At 38.6% G+C, this 16,968-nt stretch overlaps 1 protein-coding gene across 3 annotated transcripts in view; it reads left to right on the top strand.

Moving 5' to 3' along the window:
- The window catches only part of PTBP3 (polypyrimidine tract binding protein 3), a 57,741-nt gene that overhangs the window by 20,272 nt on the left and 20,501 nt on the right, over positions 1 to 16,968 (top strand). For all 3 annotated transcript variants that reach the window (XM_068422197.1, XM_068422195.1, XM_068422196.1), the window contains 3 exons: positions 10,133 to 10,208; positions 13,443 to 13,612; positions 14,523 to 14,669. In XM_068422197.1, coding sequence (XP_068278298.1) covers positions 10,184 to 10,208; positions 13,443 to 13,612; positions 14,523 to 14,669 — 342 coding nt within the window. In that variant the 5' untranslated portion in view covers positions 10,133 to 10,183. The remainder of the gene's footprint in view (positions 1 to 10,132; positions 10,209 to 13,442; positions 13,613 to 14,522; positions 14,670 to 16,968) is intronic.

Below are 16,968 nucleotides of genomic sequence, written 5' to 3'. Positions count from 1 at the left end.
GTTGGCAAACTAAATTTGCTTCCCTTTTAGCAAGATGGAGTGGAACAGTGGGATAGGAAATGATGTGGCTAGCCACTTATTCACCTTTCTGGCAATAAACCATTAATTCAGCTGGGATGTACTGTGAAACCATGCCATCAGGTATGCAACCGTGCCATCAGGTATGCAGACACAGCTCTGTGATTCTGCTGCAGACAAGGTCATGGATTGTTTTTTCATCAAATTTGTCCATTTGGTTCACAGTGGGAAAGTAGGATGGAAGTGCGTGGGAAGAAGATGGTATTTCTGATTAAGATTTTGCGTCAGAAAATTCAGCTCCAGTGTTAGTATGAATAAAGTTCTATTACATCTGAATTAATTGTTAGGTTTCTGTTCAATTATCTGTCTCTGTTACATCAATCAGATCAGATGTTTTATGAGTCTTGTGTATATGGGATTGTAACATAGTTAGATATAGATTTTCTTGGCACATTTAAGTAGTATTTACAACATCTTCCAAAGACTAGATTCTGCAATTAAATAAGTCAAGCTACTAGCATGCTTTCTCCCACTCTCCATCCTAAAAACTGAAAGCAGCAATTCACCTTCTTAGGAAAATATTTTAACAAGTAGGCAAATTGTATACCTTAATATTGGTAAGGACATATGCAGACTGTCTCTAGAAAAGAGAAAAACCACACAGTATTATGGTTATGTTACATATAAACAAAATCATACTTAATTCAAATAATGATTCAGTGGTTCTCAATTTAAGAAGTGCTTTTTGTTACTGGGCCCTTGCGTATTCCTAGACGAAGGCTTGTGGTGAGCCAAGCAGACAAAACAACTCTGGCATTCTTCCTGACCTTGTTGCTTAATGAAAACTCATTATATTTATACCTGGCGTGTGTTGAGTTGCCTTTTTATTTTGGGGAGAAGGGGAATATAGAATTCTTAGAATGCGTGGGAAGTGGAGAAGAAATGCTCAGGTCATATTTAGGGCATGGGGCTCAGGTCTTCTCAGAACTTACATTTTCACTTTTTTTGTTATTGTAGTTGGTGAGTACTGTTAATGATAGAAAAAATGTTCAGTTAAATATAAGCTGAATTCTTTAAATAACAAGTACCTGCGTTTCTCGTTTCTGCTACTATAGTGAGGGGTAAATGTGAGTATTAAGTGGCAATAATGAAACTGACTACATGCAAAATGTTGAAAGTGCTTAAAATATCACTTCAGGGCTTTAACTGTCAGAGCTACATTTTTTTTCCTCACTCCCTATGTATAAAATAAGAGTACTTGCGGTTTTAAGTTTGATGCTTCTTGATTGATTTTTGGTCAAAGTCTGATGAAGTTTTATGCCCCACATGTGTTGCATCCCAAAGACAGGGAGCTGGTTTTGTGCTGGAATTGTACTTCAGAACTTTAATATAGTGGGTGTGTCTTGTGAGCATCTGTTTTTAGAGCATCTGGTAAACTGTGGCAAGGCAAATATTTAAAATGGGGAGATCATGACCTGCTTTGCCAGGTAGCTGTGGGTGCAGAAGTCGCTGTTGTGGATGCTTGCTGTTATGGATGAGATGAAAATGTGTAAGAACAGTTGGATTCTTCTTTGCCTCCTTGTGCTTTTAAGATGTCTCCCTAGTTTCAAATAATTTCAAGTTAACAGTTTGTCACTACAGCTTGTGGTTTCTCTGACTTTGTGAATGGATGGGAGTGTTCATTAAAGCATGTGAGATACAATTGGTGATTTTTGTATTAATAAGATGTGACCTTGGGCATGCAGTAGAATCGGATGATTAGTTTAAAATTCTTTCAAACAAAAGATAGATAACATCTAGATAACAGTAAAAGCAGACAACCGTTGAAGGTAAATGGTCTAGGTGTATAGCATGCAGTAAGCATATTACATGTCTGTGCTAGTTGGCATGGTGGGAGGCAGGGGGAAAGGCACTGCTCAACTCTGGTCTCAGGAGCTTTTCACTGCCTCCTTCCCCTCTGTCCTCTGCCATCTCCCCAGTGGAGGATGAACACTGTAGCTTGGTAAGACTTACTTTGTCTTCCATATTCCTGCTGCTGACCTGTAAAACAAACATGTATAAACTAGAGAGAAACTCTTTGCAATCCACATAGCTCCTGGATGTGATTTGAACTAATGCAGTTAGTACTTACATGGTTTTAAAAATATATTTTTTTGATTTTGATGTCTTCATTTTAAACTGCTGCATCAATCTTAAAAAACAGACCATAGTGGTAAAAAGAGAAACAGCTGTTTGAAAGAAGACAAACAGGACAAATGTGTGGGTATAATCAGTTTTATTATTAACCATTTTCTTCCAGCTGTTTTATAGAAAAATGGTGAAATGATTCCATGATTCTGCAATTCCATTATCTACATTGCAAAAGTTAAGATGACATGACTAGACAGTTTCTAAAACTATTTTGTATGCAGTTCTTGGAGCGGCTGGATTTGAAATTCTTGCTAAATACTTCGTGTAGTGTATGTTGGGCTATTTTGGAATCTGTATTGTTTTTCCAACTTCAGTATGGCACCTGCCATTAGGAACTGTTTATTCAAGTTATTTTTGTGTCAGAGAAACTTCACATTTAAGAAATTGTTCTATCACAATTAGGAAAGATGATTTAATTCGTGTGACAGTATATACTGCTGCAGCTTTACTAATTATTTGTTGTTCTAAAAAGAACTCTATATCTTTTCATTAATGAAATCAACAAGCCTAAAACTCGATTCATTCTTTTCCTTTCACTTTTTAATTACTGTTGCATGACTCTCTGGAAGTGTACAGTATCTTGTTACCAGTGTAGCTGGGAGCTTCAGTAATCGATAACAGAGGTGGTGGAGCAGGCTGTATTTCTAACAGAGCCACTGGGCATTCAAGACTGCAGAAGAGCAGCTATCTGTGCTGAAACAACGTGCTTCTAGGATGACTGACAATCAGCCTGTTGGGCCAATGTGTTTGGGAGGGGTCTTTGCAGTGGAGGAAAGGAGGCTTGCTTGTTGGTGATCATTGCCTGTAATTGCCTTCTGATTCAGCTTTTGAAATGGCAGCTTTTTCTATGTAAGGTCAGTTTATTTATTTTTAGTACAAATATATGACTTTGAAATTTCCCTTAGTTTATCTCCACTTTCTTTGAACTCTTTTTCTTTTGGCATCAATGGCATTGTACTTCATATTAAATCCTCATTTTGGAAGTAAGAGTTGCATCTCTGTTGCAAACATGGTTTGTAGAAGAAAGAATAAAAGAATGTAACAGGTATTTAGAGAGCTTACTGTGGAAGTAGAAGATAATGGAAATTTTTACCCTTCTTTTATGACCCTTAGCTTTTTTCTCACAAGCAGATTCTGTAAAAATTCATAAGGTACGCATTAGAACAGTTCATTTACATTTAACAACAATTTTTCACTGATATAGCTTGAAATTGTCATGTTTCAAAATGTCCCCTTTTTGGAATAGTAATTCATTTGTTGCCATATAGAATCTTGTAGAAAAATGTACAAAACTTTAATTTATATGCAAGGAGAAAGGCACTTTTTGAAAAAAATATTTTCCCTTAAAATTGGGCCCCCTTTTTTGTTGGTCTTGCTATCTCATAATAAAAACCTAGGATCATAATCTTCCTGGTTGTTGACTTAGAAACAGTAGTCTAGAAAAACGACTAGCTGTGTTCTAGGAAAACAAACGATACATATTTCAGATTAAATATAAGTTTCTCTGAGACTATCCCCTTTGTAATTAATTGAACTGTACGGAAGAATTTGTGACTAATGAAACAGTTGGGGGCCCCAAGAACAAGGAGGATGTTGTAAATACCTTAGACATTCGACTAACCTAGTTATATAAATAAACAAAGGGGAACCTTTTTTTAATTTAGATGGGTATATCTCACTTCAGACGACTGGGCCTTGAAAAGATAGTTTCTAATTAGGATGGCTGTATTTCACTTCAGACAACTTGGCCTTGGGAAAACAGAGGCACAGAAACCTAAAGATAAGGGAGTTGCAACAGCTGCCTTGAAGGACATAGCTTACCTGACCTACGTGATCCATGGACTGAGTTTGCGCGAAGCAGGGGTCAGTCAGCGAACACAGTGAGGAAGACTACAAGCCTTCATCTGAAGACCCCTGACGACCACCAGAGAAAATGACTGCGCATGCGGAACGGACACTTACATATATTAATGAGTTCCAGGAAATCTCATGACTATGCAAATGAGTTCTTGGGAATCTTATGACTATGTATAACTTTATGGTATATAATCTCTGAAAATCTGCAAAATCGGCGGAGCACTCATGGTGGATAATCCCCAGTGCTGCCCAGCGCTGCAATAAAGAATGCCTGCTTAATAACACACTCTGGTGTTATTGAGTTTTCTTTCGGACTCCTTACCCAGCCGCACCTAGCTTCCCACTTCGCTGAGGAAAGTTAGAAAGCAAGGGGGTTTGGAGATCTCCGATTTTTGTATCACTATCAAGGAAGATAGGAGGAAAATACTGCAGTTGAAAGTTGGAAGGGGGCAAAAGTGATTTTGTTTACATAAAGCTTTTTTAAAAATTAAAAGATTGTTTATAGGATTCATTGGTTCCAGAAGTAATGGATACCTGCCACAATTTTGACAAATGGGCATGTTCTAAAGTATTTTAGAGTACCAGACTTACCTTCTTGTTTCCAACTGTAACTGACTGAAAAAGACTTCAGAAAGCTAGAGTTGTTGACTTTCAGATGTTTACTATACCTCTTTTCTATGAGTGCAGCTTTTTTTTTATACTTGAATTACAGAATCATTAACATATATTACTATCAGAAATTAAAGAATCATAGAACAACTTAAGTAATTTCAGGAAAGGTATCTGTTGCTGTAGCCTGGGGTTAGGTAATATGCCTTATTTAGTCAGGGAAATTGGCCATGGTAGATACAGAAGAATAATTCATTTCACTAATCTGTCATTAACTACTACACTTTGTAGAGGCCCCTTACTGGACTGGTTACTTGGCACTATAAATTTTATCTGTTTTTTAAAGAAATGTTCAAAATCAAATTATGCTTTCCAAGCAACTGGTTTCTAATTCCTACTCAATAATTAAAGGAAAGAATAAACTTGAACTAAGCTGTAAGGTGCTTTACTGCTCTTACCTTACCTATCACCACTTAATAATCCCAAACAAATGCAGAAATGTTGTCGTGAAATAGGAGAGGTGGAAAGTCTTATGGTTTAGGAAAAAGCAGTCTTAACATGTTAGGAGATCATTAACATGTTTGGAATGAGGGGATGAGTAAGGGAACAGAGGAGGGTGTTCCAGCCCTGGGCTGGTAGCCGTCTTTGTGTTGAACAGTTCCACTTACCTACATTTTCCACAGGTCTGAAAGAAGGAATATTCACCGTGTAATTGATACAGTCCTTCTGACACTCAGACAGAGCTATGGTGCTGCTTTCTGTGAGTGTGGCTTTGTGCTGGAAGAAGTGTTTATCAGTGAAAGGTGAGGCAGCCATGCTTACTTGTCCTGCCTGCCTCTTCACCTTTGCCTGTGAGGCCTTGCAGTGAACTGACACAAGCAGCTCACTTCGGTGAAGTAACTGTCTCACCTCGGACAGTCGTGCTGTGAACACTGAAGCAGTAGTGATGGCATGAGGGCAGTGTGAGCTGACATCCCTGCTGAAAGAAGTGCTTGTCAAGTGTGTGTAAACTGCAGGCAAGGAAGGATGTCAAGCTGTCTTTGTAGGCAGGATTTGGGTGCTCTGACTGTTTCTTAGCTGCACTAAGTGAATAACTAAGAAGTAGCCAATCGAAAACTTGTATACAGAGAGAAACTAGTGGCATGGTAGGACTCTATAGACTCTGTAGAAAGATTCAGTAAGAATTTTGTAACACACTACCCAGGCCACAGTAACTTGTTGTGTGGACTTTTTCAGCGCTCAAAGCCTTGTGAACATTTTTACTAGAGCAGTCTGTAGCAGATCTTCGTCACCACATTAAATGCTTCATATTACAAAGTACTTCAAAAATATCTCTTTCAGCTCTATCTGTGAAAGAAGGAGACTGAACAAACGGGCTTCACGAACTTGAATTCTGTAATTTCTTTGTGGATTCTGTATGAACAGGGGTGGGAAGATGCTGATGAAGTAAATGTCGTCTTCTTTACTAATGCAGAATATCCCTAACATATTCATGTTGTACTGCAACTTGCAGGAGAACTGTCATGGTGTCAATTTATCTTTGCATTCTTCTAGAACATTTTTGCATTGGGTTTCTTTTTTCTTTCAATCGGTGACTGAGAAGACTTATCAGTTATACTGCTGGATAAATGATAAGATGCTGAAAAGCATCTTTATAGTGTTCTTGTACTTCAGAAATAGCTTGGTCATCCACCTGCAAAAACAGTGGAGATCCTAGCAGTTCTTTTATGCCGTATCCTTCCACAGGACATGTTATAATAAATAATTATGCTGCAGTTGTATGAGTAGGTACATAACTTAGTATTGGTATCAAAAGTTTGGAATAGCATTTCAGTAGAGCATTCAAATTATAACAAAAGTATAGTCAAAATCTTGTGGTTGTAAGAATCTAAGTTTTGTAATAAGGGCTCTAGACTTAGCATGACTGTGGCAGGCAAATTATTGTATGGTGTCTTGATTTAATGGTGTTTTGTTTTGTTTTTTTAACATAAATACAGCTAAAAGTACTTTCATTTAAAAATCCTCCGTGTATCAAATTGAAGATATGAAAGCAGTTACACATTTGTAATGGTGATGGTTCTCTGTATTGTAAGAGGCTCAAAGCCTTGCTAGTCTTTTATTAGATGAAGTAAAACAGTTGACTAGGTGATGAGCCTGAGGTTTAAAAGCTTTATTGCGTTTTGGCTGCTATATTACCAGGTTAATGGTTGTCAGCAGAAAGGCAAATTCTAGGGAGCTGTCTTAGGAGATGATGGTTGAATGATGTATCAGTGTAGGTACAGGCAGATGTCATGACTGAAGGTTGTGATTTTGTGGTATCGTTTTTCCCCTGTTGAAGCTGGTTTAGTCCCCCATCCCAGAGCAATTCATTTTGTGCTTCCGTTGTATGGATACAGGCAGTTCTAAACAGAGTTGTGATACAGACCTCTGCAGCCATCTGAATTAAGTTTCTCTGTGTGAGTGTCTTTTTAACCTGGAATTGCTTCATTGGTTTACAGCGCACAATCCCACAAGCAATATTATTACTGGATGAGACTGTATGGGTGATGGGGTGGCCTAGAAAGGATGAATTCTTCTTGATAAGTTTGCATACATTTTCTTTTGAAGTATGCTAGAACTTGTTCTGAGAAAGCTGAATTATCTTTCAGATTATGGTTGATTTATAGACTTTCTGTATTATCTGTGATCCTACAGTCAGGTCTTTGCAATTTGTTTTTAAGGTCCATCTGCTCATCATGGTGTTCTGTTGTAGAGCCTCACAGTTAGTCTATATTTTCTGTGGTATCCTCTAAGAATTTTGCCTAGAAGTCAGTATTGAATTTATCAGTCACATTTTCATGTGCCAAACCTACAAAGAATCTAATGCTGTAATTTATTGATGCAGGCAGTAAAATTTAAGTTGAAAACAAACCATTTTTGTGGTAAATTATAAATTCCATGAAATATGTATGTCAGTGCACAGTTTAAGGATTTTTCTCATGTGTCGACTAATACCTAGACAACTTATACTAATTTGTAAAAATCTTGCCATTACACATTTTCCTAACTTCTGCATAAACTATAAGTACATAGCTTGTCAAAATAGTAGATTCTGATTAATGCACTAAGATGCTTATTTGAATCTTCAGTTGAATCAACTAAGAGACCACCTAAAAATGGAAGAGGTTGGAAAACTATTTTTTTCTGAAAAAGTCTGTTGTGTTTTTTTTTTTTAATATCAGTGCATATAAAATTAAATATGAAATTGTGAGAATACATGTTAAGTCCTTGAAATTAACTTACCTGTCAAAATAATAATAGATGTATTTGGGGCCAGGGTTTATAATGAAACCACAAAATAGCTACAAGTTGCTCAAAAAAGGCACCTTCTGCCAGAGTCTGACATGCTATAACACCAAGTTTTTTCACACCCTTCTGTTGGATAAATGCTAAGTTAAAAAATAGGCTAAAAGCCCCCTCAACTGGAGTTACAGCAGTAATGTTTTTTTTTTTTCTGCCCTCCTGTAAATAAAAAGAAGGGTTGGCTTAATAAAAGACCATCCTTAATACTTTCTACCACCTACTAGCTGCACATATTGTTGCTTTTGTTTAGTTAACAGGATATGCATTTTACAATCAGAATATGCTCTTTAGGTGTTCAATATCTGGATGCTGGCATACTCAAGGTACTTCTAATAACTAAAAAAATAATACTGGTTTTGAATGTTAATTACATTGCAGTATCAATCCAAATAGAATGTGATATGTATCAGACATCTAGTAACCATTTCATGGACAAATTTTAACGACATTAATTTAAAATGTGACCATCCAAAGAAGCGTAACTTGGGCTATATGATGCATGGTGTACTCTATTGCTTAGCTGAATAGGCTGCTCTTTACACTAGCCTGTATTTTTATTGCAAATGGATTTAATTGGTGGCAACTGAAAACAATTAGAATTGGAGTTTCTTTAAAATATGGTTTTATGTTTTTAAATTTCCTTTAATGTAAAAATTACTTCTCAGAGTGTTTGCCACAATTAGATATTGCATTTAAATATACTGTTAAGATGCAGTTTCATGGTTAACAATAAGTCTGTACTGCTACCAGAGAGGGATGAACACAGTCATGTTTTCCTCCATCCCGCATTAACACCTGTGCTGCTTCGTGATCAGCTAAATTTGGCTGAAAAGGTTTTTCAGCATCCTAACCTGGTCACAGACTTCTGTTGTGAGTGACCTTCCCAACACTGGGGAAGCAGCAGAAACACATGGTTAATTGCAAGGATGAAAAGAACCAAACTGCTCCTTTAAGCACAGACAGCTTATAAACCAGTCTGCTATGAGTGGTACTTCTGCAACCAATGCAAGCCAGCATGGTGGCTTGCTGCTGCCAGAAGGATGCTTTCTTTGTCCTTGTCAAGTATCCCTACCCCTTTCTTTGCACTGGATCCTGGCACTTTTAAACCTCTCTTTCAGCTGATTAACTAACTAACCTAACTCAGCACAGAACTCTAGCAGGTTGGAGGACTGAGTCATCTCATGGAAAATCTCTTGGGCACTAGAGCTGGTGCAAGATAAACAGCTCATGACCATGAGCAGGTGGGAATACTGGGGCAACAGCGATGGGAACCTGTCCTTCCGCCAACGTGGTGAGGAGCTGTTTGGATCGGTTTATTCCGTCTTGTAGAACTACTCCCTCAGTCTCAACTTTTTCATGAAAATGCTTCTATGGAGGAGTGTGGTGAAAGTTTCAGGAATCTTAACTGCCTTTCAGAGCTGTTGTGGTACCTTGTTTCTTGTTGGCTTGGCTGGCATGCTAGAGCAGTCCAAAAGAGTAAACAGACTTAACTGGCAGCTAGGCACTGATACTTGAATGAAGAACCGGTAGTGCTCAAACTCTTCTCTGTTAGTAGGTAGAGTCTCAGATTGTCAGTATTCTTAAAGTGTACACTTTGCTTTTCAGTATTTTTTCTAAATATGTATGATCCACCATCAAATTTTTAGGACAAGGATTAGATTAAAAAAAATGCCATTGGTATATTGGAATATGTCTTGAGTTAGTTTTGCTCAAGCTCCACTGTGTCCGGTCACAAATGCTGACCTTACCTGTGTGGCTGTGTGTTCTCTCATATCTGGAAGCAATGTTGTATTGCAGACCCAGAGCCTGCATCCAGCTCATTTCTTTTCATAAGCATTTGTTATTCCTGATCTTTTAAAAAGTAAACTCTAGTAGGATAAATTATAAGAGAAGTAAGAAGTGTAACACAGCTGAACTTGTGAACATCTTGAGACAGAAGGAAAACTTCTGTTGTTGGCATTTTTTTCCCTGAAGAATAAGTTCACAGCAATAGTGGATAATGTGTATAGAACGGTAGTGTTCTTGGGAAGAATACATTACAGGAGTTGTTGCACTTTTGTATCAAGCTCCTTCTCTGTAACAGCTTTTACTAATAATCTTGTCTTTTATTTTTTAGCGTGGACCTGACAAGATTCTTTCTTCTGGTGTCAGTAACAAGCCTTCTACCATGAACAATTCTACTCCAGCTACAGGTATACATAAAAAATGATTTTTTATCACAGTTCTTCAACGGTGTGTGTTTTCTCTGTAAATGTGTTTTTTTTTTTTTGTATTCTTTGTCACCATTAGCAGCCTCACCAAGCCTGAACTGTAATCTGACTCCAACAGTAGAGCCACTGGAGTCTATCCAATTCAATGACAGTATTGAGAGCTCCAAAACTAATCAGTTGAAATGGACAAAAAAATACCTATTTTCTATAATCATGATCAAGCAAGTAGCCTTCTGTACAGATTTCTCAAGTGCCTACTCAATTTTCATGTCGTTGTGGATTTGAAAAGAATTTGTTTTGAAGTATTTCAAGGCTGTGAGATTACAGAGATAGAAGATGAATATCATATATAAATCTCAGTTTGGTGAAACATAGGACACATTATATGGATTCGTGATAGAGTTGAGCTGATTCTCTTGGGTGTTCTTGTTCCTGCTTTCTACCCTACTTCCAGAACTTCTTGAGCAGCAGCATAGACAGTCCTGTGATATGTTTTCAGATGTTTTCCTGCTAGTTCTTGTCCTCAGACAATCTCTCCATGAGTTGAGATGAATGGTAGTGTTTTTGCAAGGGAAGCAGCAGACAAAATTATTTTTCTTTTTCGTTTTAGTCTGGTGAGTCACATATGTAAAATATGTTTCTTACTCTGAGGCTACTCACTTGGGAAATATATTTGTACCAGTCATGAATCATGATTGTAATGAACTTCCCTTTGTAGGATCAGGCCCCAAATTTCACTTTGTTTATAAGGATTCTCTTATCTTTGCCTGTCTGAAAGGATTTTTTGCTTTCACACAATCGCGTGTAAAATTCAGAAGAGGTGGTCAGCTTGGGCATGCTTTAAAGAATTGTTGAATCAATTTTGAAATTTAGATGCCAGAAAAAACACATGATTATCACTCTACATCAAGATTAGTATCAAACAATAGCTGGAGAAAGAAGCACGGTTTAAAAAATGCTGAGGTCTTTATACTTGGGATGGAATGAGTGCTAGGTTTTATTGCTGATTTAGTGACTTATCTAACGTTCCACAAAACTTAATATAATTACAACAGGAAAAGAAGGACTTTAATAGCATTTTTGGGTCAGGTATTTGTCACTGTTCAGAAGCCAGATCAACTAGAGCTAACATATGCTTGCTAATGGGTAGATAGTGAAATAGAGGATGCATACTGTATGTACACAGGCTGAAACTGTTCTGGGAAGCGCTGCCCTTTTTGGCTGAATGACTGACCTGAAAACTCCTGTAACACTCAGTGAAGATTTAGAGAGCGAATGCTGTGTTTGCCACTTAGCTCTGTCTCGTCACCTCTGATAATGAGTCAGAACCCAGAAGGTACTGCTTCTGCGAGAGTCTCTCATCTTAAACTAAAAGCAAAATTTCTGTTAGGTTTCATTTCCTGCTTGCTTTATTCAAGCAGTCCTTGACTTAGCTAAGTCAAGGTCATCTTGTCCATTTTGAACCTGAAAAGCAGATTTAACAAAATAGGATGGATTGTTAGACTTTAATAGTAATATATCCTGTTGTGGCTTGGTACTGACATGGATTTAATATGTTTCTGTTTGTCTTGAAGTCTCATCCCCAACAAGTGTGCCATGTGTTCATGTTTTTCAGAATGCACACAGAGCACATGATGCCATTTAAAATTTCTTGATGGAAAAATCAAGGCATAACAGACTTTTCTGTTTTGCAGGTTGGGGAATTAGTTAATTTGGCTTATGATTGTGCCGTGGTTGGGGCTTAGATCATCTAACTTGGAGTTTTACAGACTTCCACTAGTAAAAAAACCCTCTGTAAAGATCCTTATACAGAATGACTTGCGTGAACCACTTCTCAGCCTCAGACTGTAGTCAAAACCTACAGCAAAATCTGAGGTAACCTACTAAGCTCATATGGATATTTTTTCCTAAACTTTTGTGAGTCTCCTTGGAAGGCTAAATGTAACACATGAGGTGTTCAGGCTCTCTCTCTTCCTGGAGTGAAGCTGTTTGTGGTGCATAAGTAAAAAAAGAATGCTGTTTCTTCCTTTAACTTAAGTGGTAAGCAGTTAAACTTCAATACAATTTCCATTGTCTCTTGTCTCTTGATTTTTTTCATCCAGTCTCATAGGCCTCTGTAGCTTGCTTTAGGAGAATCTCTTACTGGCATCTGTAGTTTGGCTAATGAATTACATTTTTACTACTTCAAGTTATTACTCCATTGTGATAGCTACTAGAACAACATGCCTGTTCCAGATGTGGTGTTCTGCTTGAAAGTGCTCTCAAGGACTCTGAGTCATCTCCTTGAAATGTAACCATTGGTCAATTACCTGTTACAGGCTCCAAATAGGGATATGTTAAAAAAAAAAAAAGGCAGTTTGCCAAAGTGGAAGACTTCAGAATCTGTACAGATTTCATGCCTCACTGCTGTCTACCCTTTTCAAAGGCTTTTCAAGACTTACAATCTTCTGGGACAGCAGGCTTTCCTTAATAAAATAAGAAAAAATATTTGAGGGAGCTACTGAATCTAATTAAGAAACATACCATGCAGGAAGGTAAGTTAGTAATAAAAAAATGAAGGTATTACCCCCAGATTACTGCTTGCCCCTCTTTTGTGTAATTAACATTTTTAAACTATGTTGCATGGGCATTTGGGAAGAAGTTATTGGTTTCTCTGTAAGACTTAAAAAAAAAAACCACAGAATCACAGAATCACAGAATGTTAGGGATTGGAAGGGACCTCGAAAGATCATCTAGTCCAATCCCTCTGCCGGAGCAGGATTGCCTAGACCATATCACACAGGAACGTGTCCAGGCGGGTTTTGAATGTCTCCAGAGAAGGAGACTCCACAGCCTCTCTGGGCAGCCTGTTCCAGTGTTCGGTCACCCTCACCGTAAAGAAGTTTTTCCTCATATTTAAGTGGAACCTCCTGTGTTCCACCTTGCACCCATTGCCCCTTGTCCCCACAAGAAAAGAAAGAAACAAACAAACCCAAAGCAAAGCAAAACAAACACACCACACACTCCCCTTGCAGTGGAGATTTGGAACAGCTGAAGCAGTCTTCTTAAACTGTTCTTTGGTTATGTATGAACTGTCCTTTCTTAGGATTCAAAGACATATAGATAAGTCAATGTCAGCGCTGAGACAGCAGTTTGTCTCTTTTAGGTTTTGGTATCTATACTGTGCAATAAGTTTGTCTTGTTTGCTTGTCCATCCCTCTCCCTAAAATATTTTAGATGATAGGCATGACAAGAAGAAATTTGAAGGAGAGAGATCGCCATGCTCCCCTTCACGTGTCCTTCATTTTCGTCAAATTCCAAGTGATGTTACTGAAGCAGAAGTCATTTCATTAGGCCTCCCTTTTGGCAAAGTAACCAACCTCTTGATGTTAAAAGGAAAAAGTCAGGTATTGTCATTTTCGATGTTTCAATTATAAGAGCAAAGCTGAAGATGTGGTTCATGTTATGACCCTTTTGGTACTGCATTTGGCTGAAATGATTGCACAATGTCTAAATATTTCATTGATAGCTCAAGATTTTCATATTTTCAAATGTGAAATGTGTATTGATATTTATTTTAAGTTTTTAATTTACTTTTGGATTAAATAATGAGCTAGTAACTTGTTAATAATATTACTAAGCATTATATCCACCTTATGTAAGAATATGTAGATGATGTGAACTACCCCATCACATCTAAAAGGATTTAAAAAAAAACCCTATGACATATATGTCTTGAAATAACCTGCCTGATTAAATAATTAACATGCATGTTATTTTTTTAATGAGAAATAGATGGCTTAGGGTTTTTTTTTAAATCCTTTTAGATGTGATGGGGTAGTTCACATCATGAATAAACTGAAATCCTAAAAATAATAGGCATTCATTCAAGAATTGTCTAGAGCACTGAGTTGCGTTAATATAATGCACAAACTGATAGATGTCCTGTTCCTACTTTTCGATCAGTATGTGTAGTTGCTACCTAGGTAATAGTGCTTGGATGCAGGGATCTAATAAATTCATTAGCAGTGTGGTATTTTTAGCAGCATTGCTTCCCATATGTCATACTTATTCCATCTCTTCTTCAATGACTTGTTCTACTTAACAGTGTAAAACCTATTAAGAAAACCCACAAATCAAATCAAATATCCCCATAAACACGCACACACAAAAGCATTTTAATGCTGAGCAAATCCATACTGTACTTTCACATGATCTTTTTCTAGTGAGAGTGGAATTGAGAATAGATGGTGCTTTGATGTTTTGTTCTCTCCTGTAAACAAAACAACACTGAAAACAGCTATGTATTGGTTGCAGGCATTTTTGGAAATGGCTTCTGAAGAAGCTGCTATTAGTATGGTGAACTACTATACTCCTTCTACACCTCATCTCCGCAGTCAGCCGGTTTATATTCAGTATTCCAATCACAGAGAACTTAAGACTGACAATCTACCTAATCAGGCTGTAAGTATAACATTTCCATTTAACAGGATAGAATTGTACATGAGTTGTGTACTGATTTTGGCTAGGATAGAGTTCATTTTCTTCATAGTAGCTTGTGACACTTACGTAGAGTCAAGGCCTTTTCTGCTTATCACACTGCCCTGCCAGTATGAGTGCACAAGAAGTTGGGAGGGGATACAGCCAGGACAGCTGACCCCAACTGACCAAAGGGATATCCCACACCATATGACGTTGTGCTCAACAATGAAAGCTGGAGGAAGGTGGGACGATCAGAGTTGTGGTGTTTTTCTGCCCAAGTAACTGTTACGCGTGATGAAGCCCTATTTTCCTGGAAATGGCTGAACACCTCCCTGCCAACGGGAAGTAGTAAAGGAATTCCTTATTTTGCCTTGCTTGCATGTGCAGCTTTTGCTTTACTTATTAAACTGTCTGTATCTTAACCCATGAGTTTTCTCACTTTTACCCTTCTGATTCTCTCCCCCATCCTGCTAGGGGAAAGTGACCAAGCAGCTGTGTGGTACTTAGCTGCCTATCAGGGTTAAACCACAACATTAGTAAATAAACAGACTCCTTTCTACTACACCAGTAGTCAAATTCTGTTAGATATTATTTCTGTCTGTTGTTATCTAAGCAGTAACTTCTTTCAGATAAGGACTTCTCAATATCTGTAAAATTACTGTGGAGGAGCTCAAGCTCAAGAATCCTGATGAGCAGGAAATCAAGTGAAGGTGGCAGAAGGACTGCTTGGATGAACAAGGAGCTCCTGACTGAACTCAAACATAAAAAAGAGGCATAGAAAAGGTAGAATCATGGACCGATGACCCAGGAGGAATATAGAACATCATCTGAACATGCAGGGATGTGGATAGGAAAGTCAAAGACCACATGGAGTTAGTTCTGGCAAGGGATGTGGACAGCAACAAGAATGGCTCCTCAAAGTGTATCAGCAGCAGAAGGAAGATTTAGGGAATATGTGGGTCTGCTGCTGAATGGAGCAGGGGCCCTGGTGACAGAGGACATGAAAAAGGCTGACTTGCCTTGGGGATACCAAGCGACTGAGAACAGTGGGAAAGTCTTGAGGAAGGAAGTAGAGAAGAATCTCATTAGGGAACATTTAAACAAACTGGATAAACAAAAGTCTCTGGCCCTAATGAGATGCACTTGTGAGTGCTGAGGGAGCTGGCTGATGTCATTGCGAGGCCACTCTTACAATCTTGGAAAGGTTATGGCAATTGAAGGGGGTTCCTGAGGCCTAGAAGAAACTGAATCTCTCTGCTATCTTAAAGAACGGCAAGAAGGAGGATCCAGGGAACCGTAGGCTGATCAGCCTTACCTTGGTCCCTGGGAAGGTATTGGAGCAACTAATCCTGGAAACCATTTCCAAACATTCTAAGGACAAGAAGGTGGTTGGGAAAAGTCAGCATGGGTTTTTGAAAAGGAAGTAATGCCTGACCAACGTGGTAGCCTTTTATGGTGAGATGACTGGTTTGGTGGATGAGAGGAGAGCAGTGGATGTTGTTTATCTTGACTTTGGTAAGACTTCCAACATTGTTTCCCATAACATCCCAACAGACAAACTGATTAAATACAGTCTAGATAAGTAGACTGTGAAGTGATCTGAAAGGCTAAAGTGGTTGTGACCAGCATGAAGTCCAGCTGGGGGCCAGTCGCTAGTGGAGTACCCTAGAGGTTGATACTGTCTCCAGTACTGTTTAACATCTTCATTAATGTCCTTGATGATGGGATGGGGAACATCCTCAGCAAGTTTACTTACAACACAGAACTGGGAGGAGTAGTTGACACCCCAAATGGTTGTGCTGCCATTCAGAAGAACCTTGAAAAGCTGGAGAAATGGACCGACAGGAGGAACCTCATTAAGTTCAACAAAGGGAAATGCGAACTCCTGCACCTGAGGAGGAGTAACTCCAGGTACCATTGTACACTGGGGCCAACCAGCTGGAAAGCAGCTTGGCTGAGAAGGACCTGGGGGTCCTGGTGGACAACACATGTGCCCTTGCAGTAAAGAAGGCCAGCAGCCTACTGGGCTGCAGAAGGCAGCGCATTGCTGGCAGACTGAGGGAGGTGACCTTCCCCTCTACTCAGCACTGATGAGACACATCTGGAATGTTGTGTCCAGTCCTGGGCTCCTTAGTACTCCTCAGGAGAGACATGACATAGTGGTGGAAACCCAGCAAAAGACAGTGAAGATGGTTAAGGAACTGGAGTATGTGTCATACAAGGAGAGCCAGAGAGAGCTGTGACTGTTCAGCCTGAATGGGGGTATCTTATCAATGTCTGC

Source organism: Nyctibius grandis, chromosome Z (genome assembly GCF_013368605.1).
Source record: "Nyctibius grandis isolate bNycGra1 chromosome Z, bNycGra1.pri, whole genome shotgun sequence".
In the NCBI taxonomy this organism is placed as follows: Eukaryota; Metazoa; Chordata; class Aves; order Nyctibiiformes; family Nyctibiidae; genus Nyctibius; species Nyctibius grandis.
This window is presented reverse-complemented; position numbering and strand designations above follow the sequence as displayed.